A 20,212-nucleotide genomic window follows, 5' to 3' on the forward strand; every position below is an offset into this window, starting at 1 on the left:
ATACTTAATTTCAACTTTGTAGTAGTACTAATTGTGTACGAGTGATATTAGTTGGCGAGGGAGCCCCTTGATTTAGTGACATGTGAGTTGTCAAATCTTAATTAATACATTGGTTCCTAAGTTGAAATTAACGAGTAAAACAATTAGAGAAGTTGCTGGTATTTGGTTTGTCTATGGATAGTAATGCAACGATAAGTCATTTTCCCTTTTCCATTTTCAACGTGCATGGAGAAATTTAGGGGTGGGAAGGTTGTGAAAATAAATTCTTATTTAAGAAAATCACAATTCATATGGTACAAGAGCACAAGGCAGCACCTCAAGCTCCTTGACCACAAGTGAAAACATGACATTCAAGAATACCAACAATATCACTCGCTGATATGCTATCACACCCAACTCCTGCAAGATTTATGGAAGAAATATGGCTCCACATTGAATGTTAGCATTTTTATAGGGTAAAAATGGCTCAAAAAATCATGAAGTTTTATCAAATTCTAGTTTATTGAAAATTATGATATGTCTTATAATTTTTAAAATTAATTAGAAAATTATGAAATTTGAATTCGTTCTTACCCATTTTAATAAATTCTAGTTATCATATTATCCATATTTGTCAACCAAATTGAGAACAATCTAAATTGATAATATTGTTTAATTCATCTATGATGATTTTTCTGCGATAATTGAGAACAATCCAAATTTTATAATTTTTCAGGATGATTTTAAAAATAAAAATAAAATTTGACCAAATTTCTTTATTTTTGTTTTAAAAATACCATTTTCATAAGTTTCGCATGGGCTCAAGCCTTCGGCCCAATATTTTGGGCTAAATTGACCCATTGAGCTGACTTGGGCTGAAACTGTTTTTAGTCACAAATCTGCAGAATTGGGTCTAAACAGAGTACTTTAAACCTACTTTTTTTACCAAACATAATACTCCTAGAATGTCACAATCTTCTTCACCAAAAACATCTGGAAATTTTGTCATTATCAATAAAGAATTTAAGATGCACTTTGTCGTCATTTAATTTTGATTAAAACATCTAAATACAAATAAATCTGAACCAAAACATGATACTCCGTAATATGTTTATACACCCTAATCTTCTTCAACGAATCAACATCACAACATTATTACTAGATAAATAACTCAAAACATTTATTTTCAACTACAATTATAATGCCACATGTTACGACCTTCTTAGTACAAACAATCCTCAACCAAAACCCTCAATCCAAACAACCCAACGACAAAATCAAGAAGCACAACTCGAAAACACACAATCCTTAATCCGAACGAAGCTGAGGCACTCATCGTTGATCCAACCGTACTTCTCAGTGAAGGGGTTCGCGAGGCTCTTAGGAGGGTATCGATGGATGCAATCTTCCCACACATTCGGATCGTCCAAGTCTCGGAGAACTTCCCACAAACAATTGTTGCACTTGAAGCCAGCTCCGAAGCTGATCATCATGATCCGGTCGCCCTTCTTCAGCCGCTTCTTCGCCTCCATGTACCCGAGCACGTACCACAGCCCGCCGGCCGAGGTGTTGCCGAAGCGGTGGAGCGCCATCCGGGCTGGCTCAAGGTCGTATTCGCTGAGCCCGAGACTCTTCCCGACTCCATCGATCACAGCCCTTAATGTCAATGTTTCATGTTGTTAGTTTACCTAAACAACGTAACATTTCTCTCTCTATATATTTTTAATTTACTTATTTGCCAAATAAAGAGGGGAAGAGGTAAAACATACTACTAGAGCTAGTCAATTATCAATGTGATCAATTAAACATGTTGCTAATTAGCTAAACCTATAAATTAATTATTCCAAAACTTAAATTATCATCACATTTCACTAGCTACTACAATAATGAAGCATATAATACAATGTATGCCACTAGCTAGTATCCCAACAACTATATATATATGTTACTAATGGGAATACATTTGTTGTGTTGCAAAATGTGTGCATTTTTGTTTTTGTAACATGACTACATGCTCTACTTTATGGTATTTCAATCTCGCAAACGCCTCGTATTTACCAAATAACTACACTTTCTTCACATAAAATATTCATGTTTTTATCTTGACTTTTTTACAAAAATTAGTGTCTTTCAATTTTTTGTACATGATGCATCATTGTTTTCTCTTTTCTACTTTTCATACAGAGTGAGATAGATCTCTATATTCTATTTTTATGTCATACGCCTGATAAATTTTAACAACATTTTTCTTTTTACTATTTTGAATTTTTATTAAAACTTGTAGTTTAGCATATCATGCCTCATAACTTTACCTATTTTACTAGTTTATCATTCAAAGCGAAACATTTCTTTATCAACATAAAATTTTATACAGTATTGTTTAGGCATGTAAAGTGGATAGATTGTAGATTTTTTCAATTTTTGAAATATATTATTTGTAATTATTTGAAAGAGACGTCTGAAAAAAACTGGATCACTTAGAGTAAAATGGACGAAGAAATAATTACCAATCAAAAATACCAAACTTAAAGTTTATAGTAATTAAGTAGCAATTTACGAACCTGCCACCAGGGTGAATGCAGAAATGATCAACACCGGACTTGAGATTAAGGCCGCCGGCGCCGCCGAGGGCTTCCATAAGCTGCTTCTTCTTCTTCTTGCCCGACCGGAGATAAACAAAAACGAACCGGATAATCTCCCATGGCGGCAAGATCTTCGGCAACAGAACTTTGAGATTGATAACAAACACCTTTGAGGCTGCTGTGGTAAGCTTCTTCGTCAGTCGAAAACCGGGGTAGCCTTCGTCATCTTCGACCTGTATGCAGCAGTTGTGCGCTTCGTCGTTGGCTCCGAAGTGCGTTCTTACCAAATGGTTGAGTTTGAAGATGGCTCGATCACGGAATTCTGACCGGTTCGTCAGAAGCATGGAGCAGCCGCCGGATCGGAATAGGCAGTTCGAGAGCATCATAGATTTGTCCACGCCACGATACCTGTCGCGATTCATGACTTGGTTCTAATTCCTTCCGTCCATAATAAAATATCTCATTTTGCCAAAAATGAATATATATAGTATAATTCGTAATTTCGCTTTTACTATTTTTGCTAAGAGTAACTCATATATTCTTCTAAAATGCTTAATTTACATTTTATTATAAAACTTTTTGTGAAAATAGGACTTATTTTATGGACCTTTTCCACTCACATCTCTTAAAACTAATGTCAAAGTACATATATTAATGTTTAGCAAAACTATTGAGGCCATTACTTGAAACCACTAATAGTGTTAATAAAAAGTAACAATACTACTACTAAAATAAACAATTAAAACTTGTAGGGTAACCCTATCTATACAACGTGACACATGAAAAGTCATAAGAATGGAGTAACAATCCTGTTTAATTTAGTCAAAGAATTTAAATACTAGTTTCCCTATGTCTCACTATAAGTGAGGCGTTTCTTTTCGGTCGTTGTTTTACGAAGATGATAGTAATAAATAGTTAGAGTAGAGAGAAAGTAAAAATAAAAGAGAATAATATAGAAGAGAGTCGTATATGCATTATTCTCTTACTTACTTTACTTTCTCTCTATTCTAATTTATTATCATTTTTGTAAAACAACGTCCGAATTGAAACACCATCAACTACTCTTTTTAATAAATCAAAGTTTTAGATGAAAATGCCACATCTAAATTGTGCATGGCTACATAAGTAGCGAGGTCTAGGGTTCAACCAACGAGACGATGTTCGTACCAATTGGGGCCGAGGGACTCGGTGCTGACGACGACAGCGAGCGCATTCCCATAAACCTTAAACATGTGGCGAACAAGGTCAACCGCAACGAGGCTAGCACTGCAGCCCATCCCGGAGAGGTTAAACGCCTTGACATCAGGCCGCATCTTATACCGGTTGATGATTCTCGACGACAGCGAGGGCGAGGGGGATAGCAAGGAGACGTTCACGACGAGGATGTCGATTTCCTGAGGAGAGACTCTGGATTTGGCGAAGAGGTTGTCTAGGGTTTGGTAGAAGATGTGGTCGAGTTCTTGGAGGGAGTCGGGGAGGGAGGGGTCGGCTTCTCTTCCCGCGACGACGCTGGGAGGGCTGTAGGTCTCCTCGCCCAGGCCGGAGCTGACCATGGTCTTGAGGAGGAATTTGTACTGCTCCCACCCGAGGTTCGGGTTGCGGAGGACGACCTTGCACGAGGCCGAGGTGTCGAGCTTGAGGGATTCGGAGGGTTTGTAGCACTCGTAGTTGAGGATGTAGGTGGTGGAGTGGGGTTTTCTCTTGAGGAGGAAGGGGAGGAGGGAGAGGAGGAGGAAGAGGATAAGGGATGTGAGGGATAATTCCATGATGAGAGAATGAGAAAGGAGGGAGATGGGGGTTTGATTAGAAGTATGGTTTATTTATAGAATATTTGTTATGCTGGTAGTCTTAGCAGTGGACCATACGAGTTTAATGAAAAATTATCAGAGTAGGAAAGAAAAAAATAATTAAAACATTGGTGTAGTAGTTAGTTTGAGGTTTGGTGGAATAATGTAATTAAATGATCAATGGTCCAATACTTTATTTTAATTTCCATGTTGAGGAAGTGGAGAAGGGAGAGATGGTGATAACTGATAAATGGGGGTTGATTTAGACTAGTAGTGATTAACTACTTATAGTTGATTTGGAGTTTGATGTAATAATATCATTAAATGTTTAATGGTATAATATTTGATTTTGATTTCCATATTGAGAGAGGAAGGAGAAGGGTGGTATATGCGGGGAAGGGGTTGATTTAGTAGTGTGGTTAGTTAACTTCATATAGTTGATTTGGAGTTTGATGGAATCATACCATTAGATGATTAATGGTCCAATACTTGATTTAATTTGATTTCCATATTGAGAGAGATGAGGTAGAAGGGTGGTATATGGGGGAGGGGAGGGGAGGGGTTGGTTTAGTAGAGAGGTTTATTTATAGCTTGGAGTCTGATGCAATAATTGAATAATAGATGATCTTATTTAATAGTAGCATGTATATACAAAACTTTATTTTAATTTTTTTTAATCAATATTGTTTTATTGGCCAGCAAATAATTTTAAAAAAAAACATGGTGTACAGTATTTGTCCAAATGACACAGATTTCCAGCTCACGTAAGAAATGCCACGTCATTAAATTATAGCGTCTACATATATAGGACTAATTGTGGCTGGAATTCATTTAAATCAGGCCAAATTCCAAAAAAATAAATATTTGTTATTTTTGGCAAAAAAATTAGTTTTGGTTAAAAACTGAAAAGTGTAAACTTTGTGCATTTAGAAATAATTAAACCTAATAATAATACTATTAATAAATTACTAACTAGAATAAATATATTAAGTTTACTATTTGATTTAAGGCATAAAATGAGAATGAGTTGATTTAATAATAGTGCGCAGTTTCATAAAAAGGGATGACTAGTCATTTATGTAAGTATATAATTGAATGGTGAATGGTCCAATTATACTTAATTTCAACTTTGTAGTACTAATTGTGTACGAGTTATATTAGTTGGCGAGGAAGCCCCTTGATTTAGTGACATGTGAGTTGTCAAATCTTAATTAAAACTACATTGCTTCCTAAGTTGAAATTAACGAGTAAACCAATTAGAGAAGTTGCTGGTATTTGGTTTGTTTATTTTCCTTTTTCCATTTTAAACGTGTAGCAAAAGGGTGGGAAGGTGGTGGGACAAAAAATTCTAAATCACAAAAATCGCAATTCCTGTGGTACAAGAATGTGGTGTCAGGATATTATTTGAATGATTAGCATTTTTTATATCACATTTATGATTATCTATTTCTTTATTATTTTTTTTCAGTTATGTAATTATTAAAGATAATGAAATTTTTATAATTTGAATTACTACATATGAATTTAACTAGGATTTATAAATATACACCAATTGCAAATTATATGAAATGTAAGAAATAGAAATAAGTAATGAGATGTGATCCATGAATAGTGTCTAGTGAACTGATGAGATAGTGATAAGATTGTTAAGGGACAGAAGCGAAAAGTAGTTTATATTTTTCAAGATGATCAACCATAGTTCCCCATCTACCTGGGGTGACTCAAATCCTCAATCTATTGGTTGGAGGGGCTCTACTTACCAATTGAGTTGTGCTTCGTTGTCGAAGGGAAAAGTAGGTTTGAGGCCAAGAATAGTGCAAGCGAAGTGATGAGATAGTTCGTTGGTTTGTGGATGCTCGAGCATGATTTTATCATCCGCCGATCCTAGTATCTCGACTCATTTCCAGAGAAAAATTATTTAACTTACTTGCCGTACATTAGGCTTTCTTGCAGAAAACACAGAAACAACTCACAGATGTGAATGCATCGATGGTACTACGATAGCTTAAAAACAGCTTCCACCACTGAGTATAAAAACTTATCTTGTAAAGTCATCACTCTCGTTGGCTCTTCAGACGTCGTCCTCTTCCCGTTCAGCCTGCACCCCTGCCTTCCTCTTGCTTCCTCTGGTGCTGGAATACTTGGCAAATGCAGCCTTCAGGGCAGATCTTACACTGATTTCTTCTTCTTTCTTGTGGTCTTTGCTCGTCTCTTGATTCTCCTTAACTTCCTCGTTTCTTTCGCTTCCAGAGGCGGGACCACCTTCGTTATCGATAGGATTTTCAGCAACGGGTGCAGCAGGGTTGGGAACTGCACGCTTGAATGGCTCATGGAAAGTATCATGCAAGCGTCTAACCTGTTGTAAAAAGACTACGAGTAATTGATAGACATATCCAGAAAACAAAAACAAAATGTAAATTAAATGAAAAACAGCATCGGCGTAATTTTTTGGCATATTTCAGAAACCCCGACAAGCACTTTGGATGCATGAAAACATAGACTACCTTTCTTTCTCCAATCCCGGGGCAACGAGCAAGATCTTCCATTGATGCGTCCATGATATTTGAGAGAGACTAAATCGGTAGAATGTGAAGTCAGTGAAAATATCAACCAGTAATAGCTGCTGCAAAATAAAAACACAGATCCTTACCCCAAAAGTAGATCCAAGGGTAATGACGTCTGTCTTGTTAACATGCCGCACTGATGTGAGTGCATGGTTTAACTATGTACAGAACGGGACATAGGTGAGTGGCTTCCCAACTAGAAGCAAATAAACAATCAACTAATAAAATGAGACAGACCCTTGACATGTAGTCCATATCCATTTGTCCCTGAATAAGATCCGCAGGTTTATTTTCATAAACTTTAATAGTCTCCAGGTACCGACCACACTCTTCCAAGCTAAATTATGAGAAAATGTAAGAAACCAGTCAGGTACATAAGAAATATTAAAAAAAAAACAGGCAGCAGGGAATTATTGGTTTTCAAGTTTCAACAACCAAGTTATTCATCTAACTACGAAAAGTAAAATTTGACGTGCTGATAATAATTTCCATAAAATATGCTTCCGCTCAAAATATATTCTCCCATTTACATTCTGGTGTGTAAAGAACTTTGCAGAAAACAGAAATAGGAAGCTGTGCAAAAAAAAATACACCTCCAAGCACATAAAAGAGTGCAGTCATGCAGTAGTGCTGTTTTTGTGACTTCGAGCAGAGGCTTAGCAACATCTTCCTGGTACCAATGTGAGAAATCAGCGATCCCATACAAAAATTTCATTCCAAACTTGTAAATATAAGATAATATGAAAGACTTACAACATCAACGTGGCATAACACAACGCGAAGCTTGAAATTCTTCTGCAGTTCCCTTATCCGGAAATATAAATAATCTGGATGTAGAAGATGGTAGCGGAGACTGAACAAGATGAGAGTAAATCCTGATTACACAAGAGGATCGCTGTACTGACTGAATAGACAATGGAAAGATATGCTTGATTCTAACAAAACACAATAAGGACTAAGGAGTCATCTTTGTTACAAGTTATTCTACGAGACACAGCTTCCTTGTAACTTCTCAACAACATTTTTAAGCATAAAACATACTCACTCCCTCCCTCCTTCTGTTGGAATTTTGTCAAATTTTCCACAGAAAGTGCTTAAACATCAAAAGACTTTCTTACCATATATAATTAAGTTACATGTACGTTAAGCATCTATATCAAACCCCTCATGATATAACGACAGTATAACAAAAATGCAGTTTATTTTCTCAATGTGTTAAGGATATTATATCTTGCTTCTGGATATATCAAATTATAAACTTACTTCCATTCAACTTTTGGTCTTTGGAAGCCAATAAGTACTAGTGAACCAAGATTTGGCCACATCAACGTGGCCAAATTAGGTTTATAGTTCTCATTGTTGCACAGATACTGTTGTTCAATTGTTAAAGGTAATTTCTTGAGATTTAAGGTAGATCGCAAAGGTGCATTTCAACATGATAGTAACAAGTGGCTGTGCCAAAACACATGTTTCTATCATCATAACAGTGGCCACATCTGAATAAGAGTGCTGTCAAACCATGACATAGCAAATGTATTTAATTCCCAATTTAAAAACGTCCTGCAGTAGTTGGACCTTAGATGAACTATATTACCTCAAATATAGTGCACATGAACTTTGGCCCAACAAATAATCGCAAACAACATCAGCGAAAACCCATCGGACATTCCTTATGTGTTTTAGTAAAGGGTTGCCCTTCTGCATTACAAATGAAATACAAGTCACCAACTTTTATGCCAAATAGAAGTTAAAAAATGCATTATATAAAAACGTGGTGGCTAATCTTCACATTTTAACTGACTAAAGGTCACTTTCAAAGAAAGAGAAAGAAAAATGGAGTTGTTCACCCAAGCATATATAAATGCAGGTTAATAATATGTATATGACCAAGTAATATAAAAAAACTCCCCAGGCTATGTTTAGTCATTCTGAGTTCACAATCCACATAACTAATTAAACATCAACAATGAGTTTGGCATATGCTAATTCACATATGTATTAAAACATCATTAATGATCAACCATATTCATTCGCGTGCACAACAAAAGTAATTCACCTGTCTGTGGCTAACGATGATGGCATTCCGATTTGCACCAGCTGATGAAACTGATGTGGATGGAGCTTGAGATTGAATGGTTTGCCTAGAAGATGACAAAAATAGCTCTTGATGTAACCAACAACCTACATGAACCACTCGAAAGCCAAAAAATAAAGCATTTTCATAAATGAGAGAGAGAGACCTTTGATTGGATACTTGAGAGGATGAGGGGGCATCTACGGAGGGCTGAACCACTGGCGCAGGTGGCGGGGTGGTGTAAAATTCAGTGTTTTTTATAAAGTCAAATGCTTGTGAAAACGAGGGCGAAGGCTTGAACAGGGACTGTGACTTAGGTTGGGAACTTTCAACCACTTCTTCATAAGAAGGTATCTTCACAACAAATGAGGCATTCTTCTGTTTCTGACTGTCATCCTGCTTCCCAGGATCATCTCTGTTTTCCATCTTCACAACTCACTCTCCTAATTCAGCCTTCGAAATCCCTCCCTTCTATTCCACTCGCATAATCGGAGAGCTCACCGGCTCTCTCTCTACTTCCTTCATTAATTTAAATAGAAGCTAACATTATGATTTCCCCAACTTTCTGAACAATTAATTCTGTGAATGAACCGCATGAAAGCATATGTTTTGGTGGAATAACTTTCAATTAACGCAGAACAACCGAATCAATTTCGATAAATTTTCTAAATAATTCAATTTCAGTAAACATCCAGCCTTGACTACAGAAATTTATGTTTAATGGTAATCGATTTGGCGGATAATTGTGAAATAACTTCGCATAGAAGAAGTTTTAGAGAACAGAGTAAATTCATGAATTAGAGCAAATTAAGAACTTGTTTCCAGAAATTCGTAGCATATAATTGGACCTAATTCAGATGAAGAGGGTAAAGTACCTCCGATGGAAGAGCACGGGAAATGGAGGAAGAAAAGCCGGAGCGAATGATAAGGACGACGGTGGTGGAGCTCACCGATGTTCCAGACGGCGGAGGCGAAACGCGGCAAAGGAGAAAATTGGGAGAAACAATGAATATTAACTGTAAAAATCTCTTGTTAAATGAATATACTTTCATACGTATATTAATGCGAAGACGATTTTATTACTCATTTACTAGTAGTACTGTTTAAATAATGACCCATACTCCCTATGCAGTACTTCGTCAGTTCCGTAGTAACTTCATCAGTTCCGTAGCGACGGAGACGGTCAATTTTTTATACGAAAATTTAAAAAAAATTATTTTAAGTAAACTAAGTACAGAAAGAATAAAATAAAAAATAGAAAAAAGTAGAGAAATAAAGAGAAAATAAGATATATGAATAAGTGTGTTGACTTTTATATAAAAAAAATTAACTTAATTATTATGGAACTTACCGAAATGATAAAATGACTCCACCACTTTATAGTAGTAGCAGTATAGCTTTTACTACATTATTTGCTTCAGTACATTTTTTATTTTGATTATCCCTATTTTACAACACTTTGTATTAGTCCCTTTGAGTCCTGGCTAAGATGACACATTTCTTGGTCGACACGGGATTTTAGGAGTCACTCTCTCCGTCCACTAATAGGAATTTTATTTCTATCCTACACGAGTTTTAAGAAATGTTAAGAAAAGTGAATGGAAGAAAGTTAGTGGAATAGAGGTCTCACTTGTATATATTACTCTCTCTATTCCATAGTAATAGAGTCATTTTGCCATTTTGGTACGTTCCATAGTAATAGAGTCATTTCCTTTTTAGTAAAAGTCAACACATTTTTCCACACCTACTTTACTCTCTCTTACTTTATTCTCTCTTCATCTCTCTACCTTTTTCATTTGTCACTTTACTCTTGAGTTACTTAATTCATCTAACACAACTTTTCTTAATCTCTGTGTCGAAAAGAACCGTCTCTATTACTATGGAACAGAGGGAGTAGTTTTTAAATGATATGTGAGTGATATGAGTTAGTGGAATGTGGAGTCTCTTTCCGTTTATGATAATTATGAACCGGGACTTGTATTCGTGGACGAACCTAAATGGAAAAGCGAGACTCCTATTCGTGGACAGAAGGAGTATTGGTTAAAGTGTTTAATTGGAGAAAGAAAATGTGGGTGTAAGTATTACTCTCTCTGTCCCGCTTTAGGAGTCCTGGTTGAGTCGGGCACATGTTTTAAGAAAAAAGTATTTAAATGTGTAATAAATAAATATTATAGTGGATGTTGGGACCCACTTTTAATTGAGTGTCCAATAAATAAATATCGTAGTGGAGGTTGGGACCCACTTTTAACACTTTTTTATTAGTTGTAGTGGATGTTGGGACTCACTTTTAACACTTTGTAGGTATATTTTATTAATTTATCTCAACCGGGATTCCTAAAGCGGGACGCCCAAAATTGATCAACCGGGACTTCTAAAGTGGAACGGAGGGAGTAAAATAGAGAGAGAATGAAAGATGGATATTTTAATGGGTGTATTAATTAGAGAGAGAAAGTTTCGAAAAAAGAAAATTTGTCATCTTAGTTGGAACAAACTAAAAAGAAAAACGTGTCATCTTAAGCGGGACGGAGGGAATAATTTTTTTTATTTGAGTAAAAACTTTAAAGTCGGACTTACTAAATTAAGAAAATTAATAATCTGAATAATTTCATATCAGTCACAAAATTCCACCAATTTGGCCTTCCATATGGAGTAAAGAATGCTCCAAATCCATTCCCAATTTAAACTATCATTGTTATAGTTAGAGACCCACAAATTTCAATGTAGAGAGAGGCAAAGTTACAATCTTAGAAACCAGAAAGAGTGATTGCAATCTGTTCGATGAAATGTCGCAGTGTCTGATATTGTGGTCACAATTTCGCAGTGGTTTCTTTTCGTCTCCACAAATCCTCTGAAAACGCTAGTAAAGTACTCTATTTTGCTGCCTTACTTGATTGAATTAGCATTATATGCAAGAGGTTTTACATTACTAGAAACAAATTTATATACAAACCACATATACTAATTTAAGGGTAAATCGTCAAATAAATGACGAAAGATGGTCGAATTCAAGATTAAAAAGTCAAATATATTTAATGTGTATTATTATGCAAAATCAAAACATAAAAGAAAGAAACAACTCAAGCACAAGCTCTCTATGGTCGAAATCAATAGGATTAGGATATATAAAAACCGAAAAGAAAACAAAGAAACGAGCATGGAAAGAACATGAGCAAGAGCACTATCAAAAGAAGTGCACAACCTTCTGTTTTGAATCAACTTCTCCTCTGTGTTGGTGTGGCTCTGTTGCGTCTCTTTCTCTTCTTATCATATCCAACGCTAGAGAAGAATTCAACCAACCATCTTGGCTTTCCATATCGAAAAACACAACAACCTGTACCAATTCCAACTATGAGTCCACATCCATACCCCATCACTACACTTTTCCACCCAAATCCATCTATAAAATATCCATCTTCTTCTTCTTCTTCATCTTCAAGTTCTTCTTTTGGCCCACTCTTGCATTTTCTCGTCAACGGAACTCCACATAGCCCCAAATTTCCTACATACGAATCATTCTCAAATGTAGAAAACTGGTTAGATCGTGGTATCAGTCCCACTAGATTATTCATTGAAAGGTTTAATTTCGTAAGAAATGTCAACCTTGTCAATTCACTTGGAATTACTCCGTCCAGATTGTTTGATGACAAGTCCAAGGATTCAAGTTCACTCATGTTTGCAAGAGAGGAAGGTATATTTCCTATAAGGTTATTATGTGACAAGTTTAAGTATTTGAGATACTTAAGATTTCCTATTGATTGTGCAATACTTCCAGAAAATTTATTAGAGGATAAGTCAATCATCGTAAAGGCATCCAGCAGTCTTTGCAATAATTGATCCTGGCCTTTCAAAGTGATTCTCATCCGCACATACCTTGTAAATGCATAAGTCTCTAAAGTATAACTTTTATCGGTCATGTTTATCATTGCTTTGAAATTCTTGATAGGTAGAGCGCCCGCAAATGCATTATGAGATATATCTAAAACTTGCAAATCATGAAATGGAAGGTCAGGTCCTGAAGAAGTCAGTGATATGTTACCATCAAACTTGTTAGACCTCAAGATGAGCACCCGAATTTGAGGAAGGGCTTCCATCCAGTATGGAAATTCTCCATGTATTCTATTATTTCCAACGTCGATGCCCAATAGGCTTTTGCAGTTGATTAAGGATTCAGGTAATTCCCCTTGCAATTTATTACCACTCAAATTGATGGACGTGAGACTACAACCCTTGCTAAATGTTGGAATCGGGCCACTAAACTGATTCCCATTCAAATGTAAGATGACCAATGATTTATCCATATTTCCAAAGCATCGTGGAATTGTTTTTGACAGACTGTTATCTGAGAGAATAAGAATTTGAAGAGTTGTTATATTGCAAATGGAGGATGAAAGCTCACCATGTAATTTGTTGGAAGTGAGTTGTAGAGACATCAAATTTGACAGATTTCCAATGCTAGATGGTAATTTACCTGGGTTGGAATGGTGAGAAGAATTTTTAAAATTAAATTATATTCTTGAGTAAAAGTCAATCTTAGTTCTAAACATATGACTAAAATACATATTTGGTTCAAAATAGGTGCATAACAAATGAAATCCTTGTCGCAGTGGTTCTATTTTTTACGGTTCCGTCAAAAAACTAATGGTCATGCTACCATGCAATTACCGTTAGTTTTTTTACGGAACTGTAAAAAAAAAAAGGACCACTTCGGCTACATTTTCATTTGTTATGAACCTGTTTTTCAAAAAGTGAATGTTTTGGACCAAATTCGTATTTTGGTCATATATTTAGGACTAAAATTGACTTTTACTCTATATTCTTTGCATCAACAAAGCATGGAACTGAAGACAGAGAGTAGAAGCTCACCATTTAATTTGTTGGACGTGACATGTAGAGATGTCAAACTTGATAGATTTCCAATGTTGGATGGTAATACACCTGGGTCGGAATGATGAGAAGTATATGAAAAAAGTCTTTACATCTCAACAAACCATGGAGCTGCGATCGAAAGAAAATAAAAGCTCACCATTTAATTTGTTCCAAGAGAGGTCTAGAGTAAACAAATTTGATAGATTTCCAAAGGTGGATGGTATCGGACCTAATCAAATGCATGACAAACTAATTAATCAAATTGCTTTCTTTTTCAGTTATAATATGGAGGATAAAAGCTCACCACTTAATGTGTTCGATGCGAGTTTAAGATGTTGTAAATTGGCAAGATTTCCAATTGTGGATGGTATTGGACCTGAAAATTAAATGAATGATTTGTTTCCAAAACATAGTTGAAGTAGTAATTATTCTAAGAGGGTACATCTTGATCTTGTTGCAATGGGAGGAACTAGCTTACCACTTAGATTATTGTAAGAGAGATCTAAGAGCATCAACTTTGATAAATTTCCAATGGTAGGCGGTATTGGACCTGAAAAAATAGAGGTGAATATATTAGGTGTGTTTATGTGACATGGATTCTAATATGAGAAAGTAATTAATGATTAAATTTGAATTCATATATATCAAATAAGAAAAGTACTAATAAACCATAAAAACCGTTGGGGTTGGGGTCAAATAATTTCAAATTAGAGAATTAGAAAAAGGTACAAGCAATATATAAAAGCAATATATAAATGCAATCTTTATTCCATTAGTATGTATACGTCCCAAGAGCAAAATGCTACAGGCAGAACAATATCATATTAATGTAGAGTTCTAGTGTGCACGCATGAATAACCCTATAAGAAATATATTCCTCCGTCCTATGAAAATATAAACAATAGATATAGCACCAGAAAAAAATGGTAAGTAAGAGAGAGATGAAAAGAATGTATTGTAAAGTAAGAGAGAGAGGGAGAATGATAGTAAAAGTAGTATTAGTGGATAATGGCACCAACATTATTAAATTGATACTCCCTTTGTCCCAAGAATGTTGAGTCACTTCATTTTTCGCACTTATTTTTGAAAAAATCGTAATAAATAGTTAGAGTGGATAAATAGTCTAGTAAAACCGAAAATAATGTAGAGAGACTCTTACCTACGTTATTCTCAATTTTACTTTACTATATATCCACTTTAACTATTTATTACGATTTTTTCAAAACGAGAGCAAAAAATAAAATGATTTAAACTTTCTTGGTAAAAGAGGGAGTATAACTTTCCAAAAGTTAAATGCACATTATTATATGAGACGGACGAAAATGAAAAGTGCACATATTTTTATAGGACATAGGGAGTAGGAAATACGGATATTCCTTATTGTAATAATATTATTATGCATGTTGATTAAAATTCAATTATATATAACATCAATTGGTTAATTATATTTAATTAATCAATATCAATACAAATTAGAATTTTTCAGTAATTAGAAACTTATGATAAGTAATACTCCCTCCATCTCGGCTAAGATGACACATATTTTTGTCGGCATGGGTTTTAGGAGTTACTAGTTAATGTGTTTAATTGGAGAGAGAAAAGGTGGGTGTAAAAAGTACTCCATTAAAATAGAAAGAGAAAGAAAGATAAAGATTTTATATGGAGTAGAAAAAGTGGTTAGGTGTATTAATTAAAGAAAGAGTTTTTAGAAAAGAAAATATATTACCTTAGTAGGGACAAACTAAAAAGGAAAACATGTCATCTTAAATAGGACGGACGAAGAAATTACTATGTTATACGTCATTTTTGAAAAATGTTACTCATATTCTAACTAGTACTACAAGCTACAGCAAGGCCCTTAATTGATTATTAAATAGTGTACTACATTTATTTTTAAAAAATATATAAATTTAATTCAGATACTTTTTAAAATATCTATGTAGTCCTAATAAATATGCTAAACAAAAAAAGCATAGATTTTTGAAGACACACAACTAATTGGAGTGGTATTCATCTGTAATGTTCCGTTTGGTATACGAAATTTAAATAATATTGAATAGGAAGGAATTGAATTCAATTCTAAATCCTATGCTGGCTAAAATGAAATAATTAATATGGAATTGAAATTAAAGAAGTTGTGCGCGTACACTATACACAAAATATACACACACACACACACATTTTTACACAAAATACACAAATACACACACTGCACAATCTACACACGCTATACACAAAATACACAATCTACACACGCTATATACAAACTACACACATTACATACACACTATACACAAAATACACACACTACACGCATTATACACAAAATACACACCCACACACTATACAAAAAAAAAACACTCTACACGCACGTTGTACACAAAATAAACACACTGCCATAGACCATACACAAAATACATATACTACCCACATTGCACACATATTACATACAAAATACACACACTACACAAATTTTACACAAATTACACATACTACTCACTTTGCACACACACAAATTTCACAAAAATACACACGCTATACAAAAAATACACACCCTGCACACACTATTCAGTATTAACAAACTGAAATTTTAAATTTGGTTCAGTTTTAATATTTGGAAATTTTCAATTTTTTAAATTCGGTTTAGTTCAGATAAAAAAAATCTTAACACTGATATTTTTTTTCCAAAAATCAGATGGTTGAAATGTGTGTAGTGTGTGTAGTATGTGAATTGTGTGAAATGTGTGTAGTGTATGTGGTGTGTAGTGGATGTGAAGTGCGTGTAGTGTGTGAAATGTGTGTAGTGTGTGTGTTTGATGTGTGCGTGATGGATATATAGTAAAGCTATCTAATTTTATGACCATTTGCAATTCCAATTTTCTGTGCTTTTAATATGAAATTTAAATTTTGAAATTGAACGATTTGGAATTGGAATTTAATTCCAAATTCAAATATTTTTATGGTACCAAATATTAAATTTAGAATTGAAGAATCTGATTCTAATTCCACCCTTCTAATTCCACGTATCAAACATAGCCTAATTGATTATATGGAAAGAAAGAGTCAGAGTATGTTTAAAACTGTAGAGTTAGAAGTCTTACCAGTACAAGAAATGTTCCGAAGATACAAAGCCTTCATCTCTTTCATGTTCTGAATTTCCGAAGGCAATGCCCCACTAAATTTGTTACCTTCTAAAATTAAATTTTCCAAGGAAGTCAAGTTGAATATGGACGGCGGTAAGAGTCCTGAAAAATTATAAATATTCATATCAATACGTTTAATGAAGAAGAATATTTTTTGAAATAAATCCTTTAAAATTATACTATGATCACAAAAGTTAACTATACATTTTAGATACTAATTGAGAAAATATTTAGTGAACTGGCATTACGGAGGTGGTGTACTCAATCGATTAATCTTTAACAAATAAAAACACAAATGACTAGACATGCCAATTAATGAAGCTACTTTTAGAAGATATTTACTAAACCACTTTTATGGGATATTGCATAATCTAAAAATTGAAATTGTCAATATTTTTTTCCTCCTATATATAAATATATTGACACACTTATATAGTTATAATTAAATTCTTATTTTCGATATTAAGTTTCTAAGTAAAAATATAACCTATTTAATGCATTAAAAAACTTAAAAAATTTATTAAACCACTTTTATGGAATATTCTATAATATAAAAATTGCTTATATTTTTACCTCCTACATATAAATATATTGATACACTTGTATAGTTATAATTTAATTTTCATATTAAGTTACTAAGTAAATATAAAACCTATTTAATGCATTAAAAAACTTGAAAATTTTATTAAACCACTTTCATAGAATATTGTATAATCTTAAAATTGCTAATACTTTTTCCTCCTACATATAAATATAAGTAGTTATAATTTAATTTTTTACTTTCATATTAAGTTACTAAGTAACAACTGTTTAAATGCACTGAGAAATAGAAAAATTAAATTATGATCACACTTTTTGTTTGTGTGTATCTTCAGTTACATTTTAGACATAAATATATAAGAAAAAGAAAATTGTAACCATAAAATTTTAAATAACACTAACAAAGTATTGTACTCCGTGATTATACTTATTTCCCCAATTCCACAAAGTTTGTCCATTTACTATTTTAGTCCGTCCCCAAAGTTTGTCCCAATTAGAATATTTCCAAAAATAGACATTAAATATACTAATCAATCTCATTAATGTAGGATCTTTATTCTACTACAAACATTCATCTAATATAAAATCAAACAATTTCTAAAAATTCATGTTAAGCCAAATGGGGATAAACTTTGTGGGACGGATGGAGTATTTTTTAATGTTGGCAAATGTTGATGAATATTTTGCAACTATATAAGTATGTAGTATATACGCAGGAGGTAAAAAAATATTGATAATTTCAATATAAAAAGTTATGCCTTATTTTATAAAAATAATTTAATGAATATCTTCTAAGTTTAATGAATATTTTTTAAAAATAACTTTATTAGTTGGCATGTCTAGTTGGGAGTTAGCCATTTATTTTTTTATTTGTCAAAGATTAATTAGTTTGGCACACCAACTTTGGTGTGGAAGGTTCATTGAATATTTTCTCAAACTATGGAGGATTGAAACTCACCATCTAATGTGTTGTGAGAGAGAACTATGGTCTTCATATTTGATAGATTTCCAATCGTAGAAGGTATTGGGCCTGAAAGACATTATTTGGAAGATAAATCTCTAAATATAAAAGAGTATGAATCATAGATTATGATAAAAAAAAGTTTAAAACAAGTATGCATCTTAATAACAAATCGCATAACTATCATTTTTATGCTACACAGAGGTCAGCGACCCAGAAAATGTCCCACATATGTTAACTGTACACACGCATGTAGATATGGCAAAGTTCAACACCTTGTTGCATTTAATATATTTATTCTGTTCTCTTTCCCCTTTTTTTTTGTCATATCTAATATTTTTAACTTTATTCTCTTTCTTACTTATTTTTTTAATTTCTCTCATAATCTCTTCGGTGTTCATTTTTTTCTTATTCATTTATACTTTATTCATATTTCACTTAAATAACTAATAAACACTTATTCCTTCATACGTTTTATCATTAGAACAGAAAACAATGAACTAAATGTATAAGGTAGACCGGTATATCCAAAGTGAAATTAACTGTATTTCTAAAATATGAAAATAAATAAATAAAATTACGTCTATCATGGGCCATGAGAATATATTTTCGAATTTCGAGTATACATGAAAAAAAAAATGAAAAAAGGTAGAAACGTTACCGGATAAAGCATTGTGGCCAAGGCTTAAGTCTTGTAATGCTCATATTTCCAATAGCAGGTGACAAAGGGCCTGACAACTCATTGTACCCCAATTCCAACATTTGTAAATTATGAAGATGATAAATCTCTTCTGGAATAACTCCTGCAAAATCATATCAATCTATCATAGTAGTATAAAATAACAATTAAATGATTATATTTTAAACAAAATAGAATTAAATTCTAAGCATAAAGATTAGAATATAAGTAGTATACCTCTTAAATAGTTTCTATAGAGGTTTAATTCCTTAAGCTGTGTGATGTTCCCAATTTCTCTGGGTACATGTCCACTGAAGTAGTTGTTTTGAAGCCTTATTATCTCAAGCTGTGGGCATTGATCCAAACTCGAGGGTATATCTCCCTTCAAATCGTTGACGGATAGATCAAGCAGTTTGAGTTTTTGAAGCCTTTTGTGCGTGCAAATGTCGTTTGGAAGCGTACCCGAGAATAGATTAATGGACAAATGAATAGATTCGATTGCCGTTAGATTGAAGATTGATGGAGCAATAGGACCATGAAGATTGTTTCCGCTTAGATCAAGAGAAATCAGAGAATCAAGATTTCCGATTTCGGGTGGGATGCTGCCTTCGACTTCCATATTCGAGATATTTACTCTAGTCACCCTAATGCCATGGGAATCACAAGTGACTCCTATCCATGAGCAAAAATGGGTCCGAGTGCTCCAACTTTGCTTTATAACATTGTGAGGATCTGAAGTGACGAGGGCTTTGAAAGCAAGAAGAGAAGATTCGTCCCTTTTTATTTCAAGTGAGGTAGCATTAGCAATGCTCAGACAGGAAAGGAAAAGGACGAGACAAGATTGGAAAACTGGGGGAAGCCACTTCATAATCAAATTGCTAATGCTAATTACTGTGGTGATTATTTGAAAGCGACTGCTAAGACTATATTTATAAGTCAAATCAATTGATGGCGTGCTTCATTCCCAACACTTTCCTGTCGTCGTGTAGCTGCACGTGTTCAAATTTATGGAGGGCTGTGCGTTAAAAAATAACAAT

At 33.9% G+C, this 20,212-nt stretch overlaps 3 protein-coding genes across 6 annotated transcripts; all 3 read right to left on the reverse strand.

The window, feature by feature from the left end:
- Positions 1 to 1,083: 1,083 nt before the first annotated feature.
- LOC125217495 (3-ketoacyl-CoA synthase 19-like) lies at positions 1,084 to 4,333 on the reverse strand. Its single transcript, XM_048119020.1, has 3 exons — positions 3,729 to 4,333; positions 2,541 to 2,969; positions 1,084 to 1,635 (listed from the first exon to the last, which is right to left on the reverse strand). Exons 1-3 carry the CDS (start codon positions 4,325 to 4,327, stop codon positions 1,257 to 1,259), a joined length of 1,407 nt encoding a protein of 468 aa, XP_047974977.1. The 5' UTR covers positions 4,328 to 4,333; the 3' UTR covers positions 1,084 to 1,256.
- A 1,921-nt stretch (positions 4,334 to 6,254) lies between these two features.
- On the reverse strand, positions 6,255 to 10,022 carry LOC125204608 (DNA excision repair protein ERCC-1). Of its 2 annotated transcripts, none has more exons than XM_048103318.1 (10): positions 9,862 to 10,022; positions 9,153 to 9,505; positions 8,969 to 9,053; positions 8,507 to 8,610; positions 7,666 to 7,765; positions 7,506 to 7,582; positions 7,150 to 7,249; positions 6,999 to 7,070; positions 6,853 to 6,921; positions 6,255 to 6,704 (listed from the first exon to the last, which is right to left on the reverse strand). In XM_048103318.1, the coding sequence occupies exons 2-10, from the start codon at positions 9,410 to 9,412 to the stop codon at positions 6,420 to 6,422; spliced, it is 1,152 nt and encodes a 383-aa protein (XP_047959275.1). In that variant the 5' UTR covers positions 9,413 to 9,505; positions 9,862 to 10,022; the 3' UTR covers positions 6,255 to 6,419. The 2 variants fall into 2 exon arrangements, with proteins under 2 accessions (XP_047959275.1, XP_047959282.1); XM_048103325.1 differs by having other exon boundaries at positions 6,255 to 6,718.
- A 1,932-nt stretch (positions 10,023 to 11,954) lies between these two features.
- Positions 11,955 to 20,050, reverse strand: LOC125220159 (receptor-like protein 9DC3). Of its 3 annotated transcripts, XM_048122322.1 has the most exons (10): positions 19,413 to 20,050; positions 19,158 to 19,299; positions 18,494 to 18,565; positions 16,954 to 17,097; positions 14,331 to 14,402; positions 14,157 to 14,228; positions 14,010 to 14,081; positions 13,850 to 13,921; positions 13,383 to 13,454; positions 13,193 to 13,318 (listed from the first exon to the last, which is right to left on the reverse strand). In XM_048122322.1, the coding sequence occupies exons 3-10, from the start codon at positions 18,528 to 18,530 to the stop codon at positions 13,254 to 13,256; spliced, it is 606 nt and encodes a 201-aa protein (XP_047978279.1). In that variant the 5' UTR covers positions 18,531 to 18,565; positions 19,158 to 19,299; positions 19,413 to 20,050; the 3' UTR covers positions 13,193 to 13,253. The 3 variants fall into 3 exon arrangements, with proteins under 3 accessions (XP_047978272.1, XP_047978268.1, XP_047978279.1); XM_048122315.1 differs by lacking the exon at positions 13,383 to 13,454 and having other exon boundaries at positions 11,955 to 13,325; XM_048122311.1 differs by having other exon boundaries at positions 11,955 to 13,454.
- Positions 20,051 to 20,212: the final 162 nt, after the last annotated feature.

Source organism: Salvia hispanica, chromosome 1 (assembly GCF_023119035.1).
Source record: "Salvia hispanica cultivar TCC Black 2014 chromosome 1, UniMelb_Shisp_WGS_1.0, whole genome shotgun sequence".
NCBI lineage: Eukaryota > Viridiplantae > Streptophyta > Magnoliopsida > Lamiales > Lamiaceae > Salvia > Salvia hispanica.

Excerpts from the sequence above, each read along its gene's own strand:
- LOC125217495 (XM_048119020.1), bottom strand. The coding sequence starts at position 4,327 with ATGGAATTATCCCTCACATCCCTTATCCTCTTCCTCCTCCTCTCCCTC. Across the intron at positions 2,970-3,728 it reads GAGTCCCTCGGCCCCAATTG|GTATCGTGGCGTGGACAAAT; the intron begins GTACGAACATCG and ends GAATCGCGACAG. Across the intron at positions 1,636-2,540 it reads TGCATTCACCCTGGTGGCAG|GGCTGTGATCGATGGAGTCG; the intron begins GTTCGTAAATTG and ends ATTGACATTAAG.
- LOC125204608 (XM_048103318.1), bottom strand. The coding sequence starts at position 9,412 with ATGGAAAACAGAGATGATCCTGGGAAGCAGGATGACAGTCAGAAACAG. Across the intron at positions 7,766-8,506 it reads TCATGTGCACTATATTTGAG|TCTCCGCTACCATCTTCTAC; the intron begins GTAATATAGTTC and ends CATCTTGTTCAG. Across the intron at positions 6,922-6,998 it reads CCCTTGGATCTACTTTTGGG|TCTCTCTCAAATATCATGGA; the intron begins GTAAGGATCTGT and ends CTACCGATTTAG.
- LOC125220159 (XM_048122311.1), bottom strand. The coding sequence starts at position 18,530 with ATGAAGACCATAGTTCTCTCTCACAACACATTAGATG. Across the intron at positions 14,403-16,953 it reads TCGGAACATTTCTTGTACTG|GTCCAATACCGCCTACCATT; the intron begins GTAAGACTTCTA and ends CTATTTTTTCAG. Across the intron at positions 13,922-14,009 it reads CTCTTGGAACAAATTAAATG|GTGTATTACCATCCAACATT; the intron begins GTGAGCTTTTAT and ends ATTCCGACCCAG.